Source organism: Dreissena polymorpha, chromosome 2, assembly GCF_020536995.1.
Source record: "Dreissena polymorpha isolate Duluth1 chromosome 2, UMN_Dpol_1.0, whole genome shotgun sequence".
Taxonomy (NCBI): domain Eukaryota; kingdom Metazoa; phylum Mollusca; class Bivalvia; order Myida; family Dreissenidae; genus Dreissena; species Dreissena polymorpha.
This window is the reverse complement of record NC_068356.1, coordinates 115312084-115328992: the sequence shown is the minus strand read 5'-3', so window position 1 is coordinate 115328992 and position 16909 is coordinate 115312084. Positions and strand designations below refer to the sequence as shown.

General features: G+C 34.6%; 1 protein-coding gene and 1 long non-coding RNA gene across 3 annotated transcripts in view; one reads left to right on the top strand and one right to left on the bottom strand.

Moving 5' to 3' along the window:
- Window positions 1-10624, top strand: part of LOC127868592 (uncharacterized) — a 79628-nt gene extending 69004 nt beyond the window's left edge. Inside the window, exon 2 of one of the 2 annotated variants that reach the window (XM_052410461.1) lies at window positions 6693-10624. In XM_052410461.1, the coding sequence (XP_052266421.1) occupies window positions 6693-8452 (1760 nt within the window). In that variant the 3' untranslated portion in view covers window positions 8453-10624. Of the gene's footprint in view, window positions 1-4478 lie in introns of both variants that reach the window. The other variant, XM_052410460.1, reaches the window with a different exon arrangement.
- LOC127868602 (uncharacterized) lies at window positions 2005-3557 on the bottom strand. Its single transcript, XR_008044193.1, has 4 exons — window positions 3407-3557; window positions 2798-2911; window positions 2387-2545; window positions 2005-2235 (listed from the first exon to the last, which is right to left on the bottom strand). It is a non-coding gene; the product is annotated as an uncharacterized LOC127868602 (long non-coding RNA).
- Window positions 10625-16909: the final 6285 nt, after the last annotated feature.

Below are 16909 nucleotides of genomic sequence, written 5' to 3'. Positions count from 1 at the left end.
CTCAAATGTGCTTATCTTGCATTATTTCTGTTGTAATAAAGCTTATATCATTGATTACAAAGTGTTTTTACTCAAAGGATTACGCAAATCTGTAGCAGAGTCTTAGTGAAATAGTTGCTATGGTGTCTGCTAAGCAATCTGGAGCAACCAGTTTCGATCCCCATTGAGAATCAGTAATGGTTCTTCCCAGGAAACGAACTTAAGTACTGATTTGTCTCAATATGCATTGGACTTTCTTAGTTTTACCTAATATTTCCCAAAAAAACCTAAAATTTCTATTAACAAAATTATTTATTCAGTAGTCATACAATCAAAACAAATTAACAAACATGATTAAAAAGATGTATATACAATTTTTATGTAAAGGCCACACACCTTATTTGGCATAGTAAATTTAAGCATACATGCCATAATTTTTCAGACCAATTCCGGGACATTGAGTTAAATTGTCCGGGACTTTTGCCGATTTTCCGGGACATGTATAAAATGTAGCGATATTTATAGACATATGCATTTTGGTACGGTTTTTAATGTTTTGCATCGTTAATTGCAAAAGTTTGAAAGCCTATCCGAAATACACTTGATCTATTAACGTCAAATTAAACATTACTACTTCCGTTACTAGATACAAGCCACGTGTTTTCAGTGTAAGCGTTCTAAACATAGATGGTGATGTCACTGCGTTATTGTTATTAAGACCGGTGTGTAACGCGCAGTGGTTGATACGCCTTTATTAATTTATAACATTTATATAATAAAAATTACAACAATACAGTACCGTTAGATCGTCAACTCAAATCAATTCACAATACATACAACCAATCACAATAAAACAAATACAAACAAAACAGTACAGGTAGATTGTCAACTTAAAATCCGGACAGTCACACATTAATTTTTTACTCAGAGATGTTGGACTTTAGATGTGTGAACAACTATCCTTTGCCCTTACGCAGCGGGAAATAATGACGTAGTAGATTAAAGTCAATTAACAACCACATTGAACAATGCCGCCTTTTCGGTTTGACCGCGAGTTCACGTGAGACAATCGATATGATAACAGGACCCCTGTTAATTGATCTATTTTGAGACGTAGCGTAGTCTGCCTATTCGGGTAGGCATTTTCATGGAGATGCTGCAGATATACACAGATTCGAGGTGCAGTTAAGCCTAAGATAAGGTACATGTATATATGGATTTTGTAAATTCCGGGACATTTGACAGATTTCCGGGACAGCGGGACAAGTTCTTCATTTCCGGGACTGTCCCGGACAATCCGGGACGTATGGCATGTATGATTTAAGTATGAGTGACATATTTTATCTATGCCAATTAGAATATATCTGGTGGTTACAAGGTAGAAATCCATCTTTTTTGCACTTTACAACTTAAAAATAATCGCGTTTGTCGAAATGGATGTGTACGTCTGGAAATCCTACTTTCGGTTTTAAAAGCAGTACTGTTTGAAAAAAAAAATAACTTGCTATTAAACTAGGCTATAGATTTAATTTTATTATGCCAACTAGAATATATCTGGTGGTAACAAGGTAGAAAGCCATCTTTTTTTGCGCTTTAAAAAGTTAAAAATGATCGTGTTTAATATAGAAATCCTTCTTTCAGTTTTAAAAGCAGTTATTCCTGTTTGAAAAATAATAAATTACTTGCTAACTAGACTATAGATTTAATGAAAATTTTGCACACTTTCAAATTGCATCTATATGAACATGCACTTTATTTCAAGGTGTGTAGCTTTAAGTACTCTTTAAGCATTAATCTGTAACTAAATCAATGCTTATATCAAGATAATTATCAAAAACTTTATACAAAGCCAAAAAATGTACAAATATTACATGAACAGCCAATGGTTTTTCATTAGCCTACATGTAGTATGATGTACACGAACAACAGATGTTCATATAAATGGTATGTATGTTAAACACCAGGACATGGTATAATTGGGTCTTGGAAAAGAGTGAGCAATGAGCAAACTGTCCAAATTTGATTAATTATCCCAAACAGAGAATCCAGAATGACCTGATCAAATATGTGAAAACTTTTAATCTTGTTAATTGCACGTTCCACTTGAATTCGCTTCAACAGATGTGGTTTGTCCTTCCAGCAGTCGAATAGTGTAGGGATGGCTCCTGGTTTTAGATACCTCCGCTTAGCAAATCCAGATTCATCAAGACAGTCACGTTCAAAATGGAGAAAACAGACAACCGTATTGTGACTTATCTGGAAGAAAAAAAAGAATAAATAAATATGTGTGCTTTTTTTAATCACATCAACACTATTTTTCTGACATGAAAATGTATAGTACTTTACATGTTTTATTTTTCTTTATACAAAATCATTTAAAGTTTTACTGAAACCACTAACAACTGACCTTAAAATGTCTGTCTTCATCTCTTCGTATTTTATTCAACCAAACAGCTTGAACTGGATCATCTTCAGCTGGAAATGCATGATAGCTGGGCTTTCCATGGCCTTCTAACAATCCTTAGCCAGTGGTGTGACATTTGGGCACACAGCAGATCCTGTTAGACTGAAATTTTATGAAGATCAACTAATAATATTAAAAAAAATCAAGTGAATAACAACTTTACCAATTATTTTGGATCATTAAAATCAGTATAACAAAGTCCACAAACGTGGTTAACAAATAATAAGATGTGTTTTTATCCTATTGGTTAAGAATTTCATTTTATTTGTATTGATATTAATTATTATATGTCTATAAATGTTTTATTCCCAAATGTTATTTAAACAAATCAATTGACTAAACAATTTAATTTACCTTCAACTTCTTCTTGAGTGATACAGTAATGTCTTGAATCTGTTTTCCATCCGGTTTTGAGTCGAATACTGGTGTTGCTGTGTAAAACTGGACAGCATAGTCGTGGTCATTAATCTGTTGAACAAAATTCTGTTTCATAACATTCATGATAACTGATTCATTGTACTTTACACATTAATACACATTAGGCCGGGTATAGCTTAGTACAAGCTCTAATCAAACAAATAGCTTTTTAACAAACCATATGTTGCATTGGATGCCGTTGGCTTTCAATTTAAAAAAATGGTCAATTGGTACAAAAGCACGGTATGACTAAGACCAGTACGAGCGTCCTTTAGTTGCTTCAAAATATAAATGCCAACGAGTGTTCATACTTTGACGAATACGAAATGTCCTTAGATAAAACAAGTCAATATTTCCACCTATTTAATCTATATCAACATTTCTGAACAGGATTTAATTCAGTAAAAAATCCTTCGTTTGAACGTTTCGTCCTCGCGAAAACATATAACAGACAAAAACAATACCGCTGCTTTATCAGCATTATAAACCGAATATCAAAATTGCATAAGAAAATAATAAATTATTAATAATAAGGTCAGTACAAACCTTTTCGTTCATATTTTAAGTCCATTTACACCGTTGAAAACACACATTGTCAAACAGACATCTCTTTGTTTGCTTACAGTCGATAATCGGGTATCCCCGGATGACGTCATTCAGGGGAGGTAATTATAATCAGTTAATAACTGAAAGGGTGTATAACCAAGCTCAGCGTTGTTCTTAAATCATTATTTTCCTCATTTTATTAAAAAATATTAAATTGCTTCAGATGAAAATAGTCACTGGCCCACTCGCGCCACAATCAAATGATCATTGGCCCAAAGTCAAACATGCCGATGATCGAAGACAACTTCGGTCTGTCTGGCTAGACTTTAAGAAATATAGAGTAATATAACATGCACTTACTGTTTTCCGCATAATCTAAGTATACAACAGCAACTCGTATAAAATACTAGAAAACTAACATATCGCATACGAAAATTATTGTATAACATTGTAATCCAGTGGTGTTCCCTTGTAATATAACAAATATATCAACGTAGTGTACAAAACCGAAATAAGCAATCAGATATCTGAATGATTAATACGTAATCTTCAATTGCAGTCCAATATAAACATATTCATATAAGGACTAGGAATGCTTTTCTGCCACACCCCGCACATATCGTTGACTGGTTTAAACCATATCCTAGAGTTTGGGTCAAGTGGGGAAAACAATAAGGTCACCACGTGAAATCTCAAAAATATCTTGTTGTCATAATATTATGTAACTCATTATTTGAAACTTGATCAAGGGGATCACAGAATTTAACAACAGATATAATCTTAGAAAAAAATTGACCAATTTATAAGCCTGATTTATGACTCGATCTTTCTGAAATTTAGTAAGACATCGAATCTTTTCATTTGCTCTCGAGAAAGCTCAGTGACCTGTAGGTTGTCAATTTATTGTCACTTGTTGTCCCTGAGTTCAAGAGATAAAACTATAGTTGACATTGTGCGAAATCGTGTATTATAAAAGAAACTTTTCTCCCCGTATTCAGAATAGAATGATAAATAATACATGTATGGTGTTTGATTGTTATCTTTCATCTAATTTTATGTGAACTGATTTCAGGATGCTTATCAGAGAGAAATGGGTCAGCACAAGAAGTCTTTCCGCTGCTTGCATATTATTCTGACCACCGAAAGTTGGTAGGACGTGAATGGCTGTTCGACCTAATCGAGAAACACGTGTACAATGATACTTCAGACAAGCACGGTATACTGCTGGAGGCAGAAATGGGTTACGGAAAATCTGCAATAGCGGCTCATCTGATTTGTGCAAATGAAAGTGACCAGGGAGCAAGAATAAGACAGGACTTGATAGCTTTTCATCTCTGTAAGTTTGATGTTTTGTCTACTAAACTTCCAAGCGTATTTCTTCGTCGCATATCAACAATGATTGCTAATTACCATGCAGAATTCCCTACACATTTAGGAAAAGAAATTATGTGGTTAAATTATTATTCTGATCAGAACTGTGATAATGATGAAAATGGTTGCTTTGACAGGTATTTGTATTTTCCTTTAAAAAAATCCGAAGAACGGCCAAGTTTAACAAAAATGATACTAATAGATGCACTTGATGAATGTAATATGAGTGAAAGAAATGAAAATCTTATTACGAATATGTTGTACAACAATGCGCATAAATTTCCGCAGTGGATTAAGTTTATTATTTTAAGTAGAAAACTACGTTCAAATCAAAAGTTAGCAACATATTTCCATATCGTACAATTACATCATCTCGAGAAACGTAACTTGATGGACATACGTTCTTATTTGCTCGTGAACTACAATGAAAGTTTTCCGGAAACGACCAACTTTTTAATTGCATCGTTATTGAAAAGCAGTGATACTAAAGATTTAAATTCAGTTAGTCTTAAAAGATTTTACAATCATCAATTTGATCGAATTTTTTCTGACACATACGGTAATTCAAAAGTTATTTTTGAAATTTTATTTACAACATTTTCCAATAAAACCGTTGAAAACATAGAAGACATATTTTCATATTTTAAAAATGTAACCACTACAGATTATTTGAAGGAGGTAAATAAAATTAACAATTTCGTTAACATTGATAATGGTACATTTGTTATCCCTCATTTTGCGGTAATAAACTGGCTTACTGATTTAGCGCCAGACCATTACCGTATAAACCTTAGTATTGGTCACGAGGCAAATGCACAGTACATGTTGTCATTATTTGAAAAGGAGAATACTGTCATTGACATTATTAACCTTGTTGTTCATATTGAAAAAGCAAATAATCGACAGTTTTTAGAGGATAGATTTAGACGTCTTAGTTCATCGCAAATAATTAACAATGAGAGACATTTTTATGAGAGCGCTTTACTTCGACTTGTTAAACGTAATGATATCAATGTGATACCAAACATACTTTTTGAAAAAATTGTAAAAGTAGACGAGACGAATGAAGAAAATGAAACAGCTTTGTTTTTAGCTGCCAAGTTTGGGCGATACATTTTTTTTAGTTCATTAGCTCAGCACGGTGCAAATATTAACTTCCGAAAGCCTATGTTCGAACATTTATTAGGTTTGCATATCGCGGTAGATATTTGCACAGAACTAAAATATTGGGGATACAGTGTATTAGACATTGCTTCACAAATGGGCCACACACACATAGTTCAATTTATTTTAGAACATCGAAATTCGTTGTTTCATGAATTTGATTTCAAATCTCAAAACGGTTTAAATATATCACCCGTTGAATTAGCGTGTAAATTTAAAAAGCTGAACGTTGTAAAATTATTATATAACAATAGCTTTTCAGTTGATTGGCTCTGTTTATATTATGCTGCATCAAACGGTGACATAGAGCTTTCTAAATATTTGATAGAAATTGGTGTACGCGATAGATGTGTTGAATGTTATAAAGAACTGCGCTGGTTAAACGAGAATAATTATCGCATACAAGGAAATAAAGTAATTAAAGATGGCTACAGTACATTATATGATGACTGGCATCTTATTGCATGCGAAACCGCTATGCATGCCGCCATTCGGAACAATCACACGGCAATAGTACATCTACTGCTCACGACTTCCGAGACACAAACATTATATTGCATGGACAGAGGTGGACGACCACCTTTGTTAGCAGCTGTACAATATGGTAATCAAGAGATTATTGAAACAATATATATTCATGCAACTCAACCCGCAGAACATTGTGGCTTTGTTGCACGAATAGAAGATGTAGCCCAACTCAACGAATTTGAAAGAAAGCAATTAGCACAGATGACTTGTGAGGTTGGGCAAGGTGTGGAAGCTTTCGCCATTAAGTACAATCATTCGTGGGTAATATCGTCTAATAAAAGGATTGGTATTCTCAAACCTAAATTTGCACATTTAAATTTTAGAGTAAGAGATTCCACAGGTTGCTTCCATCTTCATATCGCTGCTTGCAACGACAACACTGAGCTGTTAGAGTATTTAATAATGGAGGATATCGACCACAGTACGTTTACATGTGACAATGGTTCCACGCCTCTGCATTCTGCAATACAATGCAAGGCCGGATCAGCGTTCATCTGGCTATTGTCAAAAATGAACATCTTTAATTCAGTTTGGAATTTCCGAAAATTAAAGACGCTTGTTTGGTATATAATGCATTCAACTTTCAACGGGACAGTCATACAAAATATTGATAATCTTCACACTTTGAATATTATTACGAAACATCTTCTCAATGTCTCTTCTTTTAATAGAATCGATGAGTTTGATTCTTTTAACAGAACTATTATGTTTTACATTTTAAAATATGGCCACGTCGAGTATTTGTCTGATTTGATGGCTGAACGACCTGATGAAACCGTTGAACTTCTCTTAATGCGTGATTTTTTTGGCAATTCACCGCTTACGTATGCTCTTCGGTCACTATTGAATCCGACACATGTAATAATAGACGTACGAGAATTCATGCACCAACGATTTAACGATTCGGTAGATGAAATGCTGGTTCTTTCACCCACAGAATATGCTATTGCTTCTACATCAGTATTTATGTTAGAGCGTAATCTTCTTACAAAAACTGATATTTTACGAGCTTTGAAGATTATTATAAAAAAGAAGAACTTCAATCTCGCTAGATTTTTTATAAAAAATGTGTTTGCATACAGTGATGTTGTACAAACAAAAACGCTTCAGATGTTTCTAAACCATGACGAGTCAGCCCTCCTTACACTGAATTATTTACTTTTTATAAACAAAAATATACTCCAAAATAATATTACTGTGCAAAAATCAGTGTTTCTCTGTTTAACTTGCAAGGAAATGTTATCAAGATGCATGAATCATAAATTGGCAGAAAAGCATTTACTAATGCAGCATTATTTTAAGCATATTCTTGAGATCCCATCATTTGATGTGTTTACAGAATTAATTTTCAATCCAGTCCTCATGAAACGCGTGTCATCATGTGTTGACAAAAAGGGCCATAATTTGTTGGACATCGCAATTATGACAGGAAATACCAATTTATCTGTCTGGTTTTTAAAAAAAGGTTGGAAAAGCACCCTGTCCATCACTGACATAATGCATACAACAATATTTGGTGAAGGTACAACCTCAGAACTGACTCCTTTAATAATTACTGAACCATTTTATATTAGTGAATCGAACAAGATCATGAAGGTTTCTTTCTTTAACAGTACTATACTAAGAAAGCAATACGCGGAAAGCAGTATTTACAACATCACAGAACTTTCCTCAACAACTTTGAAACTGTTACAAAACAAAGTGAACTATAAAAAGTTCACTACTTTAACAATGTTGTATTTTGAAAAAGATGTCTTTCTTTCGGAACTTATGAACAATTCCCAATTAAATATATCTGTAAATAGTATATGTCGTGTTAATTCATACAACTTTTCTCTTGCACATTTGTTAGCATTAAGTGGTTACACTTCAACGCTTAAAGTTCTTGTGCGGTTGTTTGGACGAGATATTCTAAATTGTTCAAATAAGCACAAGTTCACGCCTTTGTATATGGCTGGAGTCTTTGGCATGCAAGAAACATAGGATTACATACGAGAAAACACAGAAGAGGCAAATAGTATCAGGCCACGATTATATGCTAATCGCTTGTTTTTGGGAAGCATACACACTAAATTCATGTTTGTTAAACATCCGAATTTGCTTTGCCTTACTGAATACTTAAGAAAAACACCCGATTCAGTAGACTTCAGGACACATTATAAAGCGCTTCAATGTATTCAAAAAAACGCAGATTTTATAAAGCATTCATTATATGTTCGGCTGCGAAGAACATACAGAACCGTTTTAAGTTTAATGTCTAATGCCCGTTTGTTAATGCTTGTTACTCAGCATGCGGATACGTTGCTACGTAAAGGTGATATGCTCTATATCAATAATGTAACGTCTGGGATGTCTGTGGAAACTGATTTTCACTGTAAGTACCGTAAAACACTGTGTCTCGATATCATACGATTTCTTAAAGCGAAATTGCGCAAATGTTCCACTCGCTGCATACGAAAACGCTGCGGGGGTAACAAAGTAACAATAAATAAATTTCTACAATTTGCACACGTTTTAATAAGTTCTATTTCTGCCCAAGACGCCTGTCACGTTTGTCCGTATTCTCCGTTTTCAATGTGTTTATTTGCCATTCGAAATTTGCAATATTACTTGTCCGATGCTATTTTGAAAGCTATGGAAAACAACTATCTTGTTTTAATGGATCAAAACAATAAACATATAGTTTTTAATTATGAAGAATACTTGCAGTCATTACGGACACAAGGAAAACGGTTTCAATACATGGAACAAGTCAGTCGCCTGCATGTTTTTTCAGATTATGAATACAGGCAAGCAACTGGTAATGAAACTTTAAATGCATTGAATGCCTATGTTAAGAGTAAAAGCATTTTGTTTGCACATTTAAATAATATTATTTTATTTCAAAGTTTCAATGCATCATTTAATCGAGAGAATTAAAAATTAAAAAAAGATTTCGAGTGCGTAATTATTTACATTCATTACTTTAAAAAAATACTTTGAGAATGCTACTGTTCATTTTTCTATTTGGACATTTTTTATTTAATAAAATGTATTTATTCAAATTTTGTTATTCATGAGTTCATTTATTAAATTTATCAATTTATGAATAATAATATCATATCAGCAGATAGTTTTTTGAAATATGTAAAGAAATGAAACTTTAATTATATTATTTTTAAAATATTTTCTGCGTGTAAGACATATTGCTTATTACTTTTGTGCAGAAAAGTGTGTGTTTGCTAAAGCAATATTTTGACTTTGTATTTATTTTGTGATGCTTATTGTATGATTATGACTTTGAACGTTTTTATCGCATAATTATTATACATAAAAATTATAGTTTGTATTTTTTGAATTATACAAAACTGCATACAACATAATATACATTAAAAATATTCATGCATGTACTATTCTTATTTAAATTGATTTCGTTTGTCATTTTAGTTAGTTAATAAGATGATAATACAGCAGAGTTCGATAAGTACTTGCTTTGTCCTCAGCGCCTGTGTTGGTTCAGGTTTCTGGTCGACATGTTTGTGGTACACTATAACGAAGACAATATATTGCTTTACAGTCACCAAAAGAATTTTTGAGAAAAAAACAATTTCGATAACATAATGTCATGTTCTTTATTTCTTTAGAAATTTTCAGTTTATTCAATAGTACACAGGGCAAAAGGATTACTTATCATAATTGAAACGCGCTTTTATTAAAATGATTATTGACGAATTTAGTATTAAACCAACAGTTAAAGTTCATTTGGTCGGTATGGTACTGGTACATACATGTGTTCATTCTTTGCGTTTTATATAATTAATTCATCTACGACCTACGTAAATATACCATTCAGTGTACTAGCTCTCGTTCGAATCTGTAATATAAAATATAGGACATCGACCTTCAGAGCTGAATGTACTGTTATCTTTTGAAACCATGTAAATTCGTTGCTTATTAAATTTGCATGAGCTCAATTTTAATGTTTTATCCGTATGTTTAATGAATACAAATAATTTGTGCTTAAGACTTTCGTTATAATGTTGTTTTTATGTAATTATAAGTCTATGTTTCTATTTTGTATGTTATTTGTTGTGAATCGAAATATTAATAATTATTGAAATCACTCTGTATTTAATTTAAAAAAATCATAATATTTATGGCATTTTTTATAAATGACGAAATACAATAAATATTAGATAAGTTACGTTTATATTGTATACCCCGGGGTTAATGCGGTTCTACAATTCGTGTTTTGTGATTGATTCTTTAGTTCGTCGTGCATTGAAACCAGTTTAATCCCCCCTTAATGCGTTATGGTTTCAATGGTCCTATTGTTTTTAAATTTGATTCATATCCGACAATTTTGTATTTGTCATGTGTTGCGACACTTTCTTTGAGAAGTAAATATGTGTTTCACAATATTTTATTAGAAATATACCGATACGTTTGTTTAAAGAAACTTAATGCTACTAAAATGAACCACATAATAATACTTCTAGTATAAATACGTTATATTTAAAATGAATACGGATACGATAAGACAATTGCTTTAAATGTTTTGCAACCCATGAACAACAATCTATTAAAGTTCATATAAAAGCTTCCGCATGCAAAGTGTCATTCAAAAGGCAAGGCCAAATCTAAAATCAAAACTGGTTGGGGACATGCCGCAAACATACCGTATAAACATGCCTAAATTGCAATTTATGCCTTCCGATTAGCAGTTTAAGAAAAAAAGTGTCCCTGAGACCTTGACCTTTGATTTCTTGATTTTAAAGACAAATGTGGCCATCCTTCGTGAAGACTAACAATAAACACTAATTTATATTATCGTAAGCATTCCCTGTATGTGGTGTGGAAACAATACTCTTCATGTTATGAGCCCCTTTTAAACTTGATCTGTGACATGTCGAACGTAAAATTAATAGGCATCGCTATTTTCTCCAATGAAACCAACATACCAATTAAGATGATCAATGGCCATAAGCTATTGTACGGAAATATTTTACTTGGTTCTAGACACTGTGACCTTGACCTTCGACCTAGCGTCATGAAAATCAAATGGTTTCTTTCCGTTCTCACAAGTAACTACTATACCAATTTGCATTCTAGTAGGTCAAAGTAATCTCAAGATATTGTGTGGAAACGAATTTACTTTGACAATAACTTGTGACATTGAGCTGTAACCTGTTGAAGTCGTCGTCCGCCCAGATTATCATTATGTCATTCATGGCAGTAGGTCAAAGCGTTCTCATGATACCGAATGGTCCACGGACCGACCAACCGGTAGGAGACAAGCAATGTACTACCGCTATTTTGAAGGGGAGGGGCATAATGCAAGGCCCACGACTGTAATATACAAATTAGAATGTGGAACATTGATTAACATTAAATAATATTTTATATACACATACTTTTTTATGTTATGATAGTTTTTGTTTCTAACCGAGTTTACATTAACAACCAACTGAGCACCTTTGTACCGTTTACACATCATAATAAAAAGGCGCCGGCACCTTTTTAGAAGGAGTGCCGTATCGGAAGAAGATCGGAACATTTTATAGGGCAAATTGGCATTGTTGTCCGGATCTCAAATACACTTAGCCGTACAAATTTATTGTGGTCAAAATTAACAATTACACGTTTACGCGATTATTTCAAGTATTCTGTATGACACAGTTCCATAGCGTTTTTGAGAAGGATATTATTACGTTATGTGTCGACTAACATGTTTTGTGTATTTTCGTGTGTTATGTGTAATCAATAATAGGGCCGATGCTACGGAGACACAAGCTTATAAGTGCTGCACAGAAAATCTCGCTAGAATCACCACGAAATACCTCGTGACGGGATCCAAGATGGCTGCGTCCATATTGAAATAAGTCCATACTTTAAGATACTTTCGTGAGGAGGCCGAAGGATTTCGTTCATCGTGATCGGTCATTCCGGTACGATTTGTTGCGAGGTTGTCCGATTATCCGATACTCTGGGTTTCCCGGCGCCAGTCGATTGTCTCCGCAGCAACTTGCAAAATAGTGGACTTCAATTCATACATCATTGCTTTCCACATGAATTCTGTCAGACAAATGCTAATGAAGTAAATATGATTTGGTTTGTTGGATAATTGTTGTAAATGATTTATTGAAGAATATCATTTGGATAACTGTATCACATTTGTGCCATCGACCATATCATCGCGTTTACAAGTATATAAATACATGAGTAACAAGAAGTAACTAAATAAGTTTTAATAAGCCTTATTTTTACATAAATTATAACATTTTTGTCCAACAGTATTAATTAGGAAATAGCGGTTCTAGTAATCATAATAGTCATTGGCCTTCATGACAGTTTGTTTCAGTTTAAGAAAACTGATAGTTCTATAAAATAGAGTGACCGTAAATACGAAAATTAACAAAATACCACTTGCTAATTGCAGTTAAAACACTTGCTGTAACACTTATACTTCAGTGATTTCAGTTTTTACTCTGGTCTGTATATCGCTTAAGTTCTCATAAATCCATATTGACAAATGACAGACGCTAGCCGCTTTATGTTTGGCCGCGTGTGCTCTGCTCGCTGTATATTTTTGTATTGGATTTTGGAGACAATTATTTTAACAATCACCACTTTTGAACCTGTGTTGCCACTTTTCAAAATTTGTCTTTGTAAAATATTATACCTGATTTTAGTGAACGGTCCAGTTTTATGTTATCTTTACGTGTCATTTCAAGCCATGATTACCTCTCACCACTCCAAGACGACGAACGTTGGTAGTGAAACGAAATTTGCCCGAATGGAATACACTCAGTGACGATATACTAGATTCAGTCAAAAATAGTTTCATATCGCGCACTCTTCGAGCTCATTGTCGTGTAAAGCCGGAAGTTGTTTCTTCAACGACTCCATCCATATCCAGATTATTATTTTTTTTCATTTTGCCGGATTTTAGTTATCAGTTCAGGCTATGCTTATATGTTTGAAGTATTATACCTGATTTTTGTTTTATGTGTGCCTGATTTTAGTTATCATTTCAGTCCATGCATTTTTTTTTCAATTTTAATAAAGGTTTTAGTTGATCAGTTTAGGCTTATATTGATGATATATTTATGCCTGAGTTTAGTTATCCGTTATAATCGATAATCGTTATATCCATACAGATGCTTCTGGTCATAAGTTTCTGAGCTACTTTGGGGTCATACTAGTTTTCATGTCCCTGATTTCAAGAAAATGTCTTCCCACAAGGACATACTACATCTCAATGTACGTTCTCACTCTCAGCACCATGCACAATTTATAAGACAATTTCAATATTGTTTATAGCGAAAATCAGCCACACAAATACGTTGAATCAATACTCATTAAACTACGTTACTTTGCTTACCTATACCCACTGATCGTTAGCCAAGTTTTACGCGTACTGTCACGTTTTAGATATCTAAGCTAACTAGTTCTACAGGAACATACATAGGTTGTTCCATATGGTTAACCCACATCATTCTTTGTAAAAACTTGTATACCAGTTATTATGTATCATCGTCAGTCGTTAAAATAAGGTCTCGCAAGTATTCCAATAATTTATTTATAACTCACACATACCGTCAATTCATCAAATGTGTATGCCTGGTTTGGACAGGCGCTACTCACACCAATTCCCATAATATGCGAGCTTCGTTAGCGCTTTTTGGATGTCTTACTGTTTTAGGCCTCAGCTCCAATGTTTAACAAAGTAGTATGGATCAACGTGGCCACAACCCAATGCTTCGCCCAGACGAATGACAGTGAAGAGAACGAGAAGGACATCATTACTACAGACTGTTAACCATAATACAAGACAGACTTTAGATAAACATCATCATTTTAATTGGTGACTTCAACGCCAAGATCTTCAGTGACAACCGAAGATATGAGGAGTTCATGGGGAAACTGGGGCTAGGCGAGAGGACTGTAAACAATGAAAGAGTTTCTGACGTTTGAACCACAAGTAATTTGGTCATCGGTGGAAGTGTTTTCCACCAAATAATGATACACAAGGCAACTTGGTTGTTAACCTGTGTATGGAGAACCAGATGGACCACCTATGCATGGTGAGGAAGATTCGTTGCTCTCTTCAGGATGTACGCGTTAACCGAGGAGCAGACGTTGCTACGTACAATAATCTTTTCTTGTTGCCCGATGGAAACTGAAGCTGAAAAAGAGTTGGACAACGTTAGGGCGTGATCCAGCCAACCTATTGTTACAATACCGCTACTCAGGAAGACACCTGTAAACGAGATATGTTTTTAAAAGTCACTATCTCCAACAAGTTCCCAAGGTATTGGGGAGCTGCTAGAAGAAGAGTCCAAAGAGCAGAAAAAAAATACACAACGTGAAAGTAGCAGTGACCTTAACATGTCGAGATGAACTAGGCCCCAAGTCGGATACCTTCAAGGAGTCGATATCAGCAGAGACGCTTCAGAAAATTGAAGAAAGAAGAAAAATGAAAGCAAGTGTCAAAATATCAGAGCAAGAACAGAGAAAGCAGGACAAGCATAATCAGAGTACATAGAAGCTAATAGGAACGTCTAGCAAAGTATCAGATCAAAGTATCAGAGCAGACACACGGAACTACATAGAGACGCTGGCAACAGAAGTGGAAGAGGTTGCACTTGAGAACATACCTAAGGACATATACTCAGTCACTTACCAGGAAAGCTTGCCAAGCCAGAGAAGCCAGTAAGGGACAAGATGATAAAGGACAGAAGAGTTGGATCGAGAACTTCCAGGATGTACTCAACATGCCGGCCACCTTCGAACCCACCGGATATATTTGCCAGCTACAAGCGATCTTTCAATCAAGCGATGCGCTCCCACAAAAGAAGAGATACGTAGTGTCATACAGCAATTTAAGAACGACAAGTCCTTAGGACATGACAGCATTCCGGCAAAAGTGCTGAAGGATGACGTTGATACCAGTGTGGAGCAACGTTACCCGCTATTCAACAAGATACTGGGAAAAGAAGAAATACCAAAAATAGTGGAAAGAATGATACTTCATCAAGCTCCTCAAGAAAGGTAACTTCAGTTCCTGCAACATCTGCTGAGGAGTAACGCTGGAAAAATGTTTAATCGCATCCTGCTGAAGCGAATGAAAGATGCAGTAGATCCGAATCTTCGTGAACAACAAACCGGCGTCCGGGAGGAGAGATCTTGAACGGGTCAGAACGCAGCCGTGCGCATCATTCTGGAAAAATCTCTGCAGTGGAATTCGCCTCTGTATGTCAACTTCATCGACTATGAGAAGGCGCTCGACAGCGTTGACCTTTAGTCCATATGGTGGACACTTCTGAGACACCCGGGGGTGCAAGAAAAGATCACCCACAGCACCAAGAAGTCTTATAAGGGATGACCTGCATAATTGTTTATGGCAGAAAGCTCGCCAACGCTTTTGACGTGGAAACCGGATTGAAGCAAGGCTGTTTTTTGTGTTCCTGCTGGCCATAGACTGAATCATGAATTTACAAAGTAACAACGTATCCACAATATGTGTGCAAAGATGGTCCTACAACGGAGGTAAGTTGACAGTTCCAAACAGGCGTTATTTGACTTGCACTGGCTACCGATCAAATACAGAATTAATGTCAAAATTTTGTGTCATATGTGTAACTGTCATACTTCAAGAGCATCAGGGTACTTAAACGAACTCCTGACACCGTATGCACCCAGTCGCACAGGCATGGGGTCGCTGACAGACTGGATGGGTGTCATGTAGTCCCGTTCAACAAACGAAAGACATTTTGTGACAGAAGTTTCTCTACCATTGGTCCAAAGTTGTGGAACGATTTACCACCGTATATTCTTAAATCTGACAATATTAACATATTTAAAAAAAAAGAATCTTAAAACATATCATTTTAGTGATTTTTACTCAATGTTTCAGTAACTTTCGCATTACATACTTCGAGTACGCATGCATGATTATGTTTACTACCACATAAACATACTTTTATTCTTTGCGTGTTTAAGTCAAATATTAATGTGATTTTATAAAGTATTAATTTCTATTAGTTTACTATTTTACATTTTCATTTATTCAATGAATGATTTATATATCTTAATAATAATCACGTTGTTTTATATGTTTATCTTTCAAATGCTTGATAATTGATTTTTTTTTCTTATTGTAAAGTGATTGTTATTTTATGCTCTGTACGTGTTTATGATGTTTTTCAATGTGTTGTAAAACGCTACTGAATAAACTCTTAATCAAATTACAAAATGTAAACACATTTACATTTACATTTACATAGACTGAGTCATGAAGACCTCGACGGACCAGAAGCAAAGCAGAATTCGGTGGACTCTCTGGAAACAGTTTGATGACATAGAGTTTGCTGACGAACCGGCTCTTGTCTCTCACACCCAATAACATATTCAGGAAAAGACCACTATGGTAGCGGACAACTCAGCTGGACTGGGCCT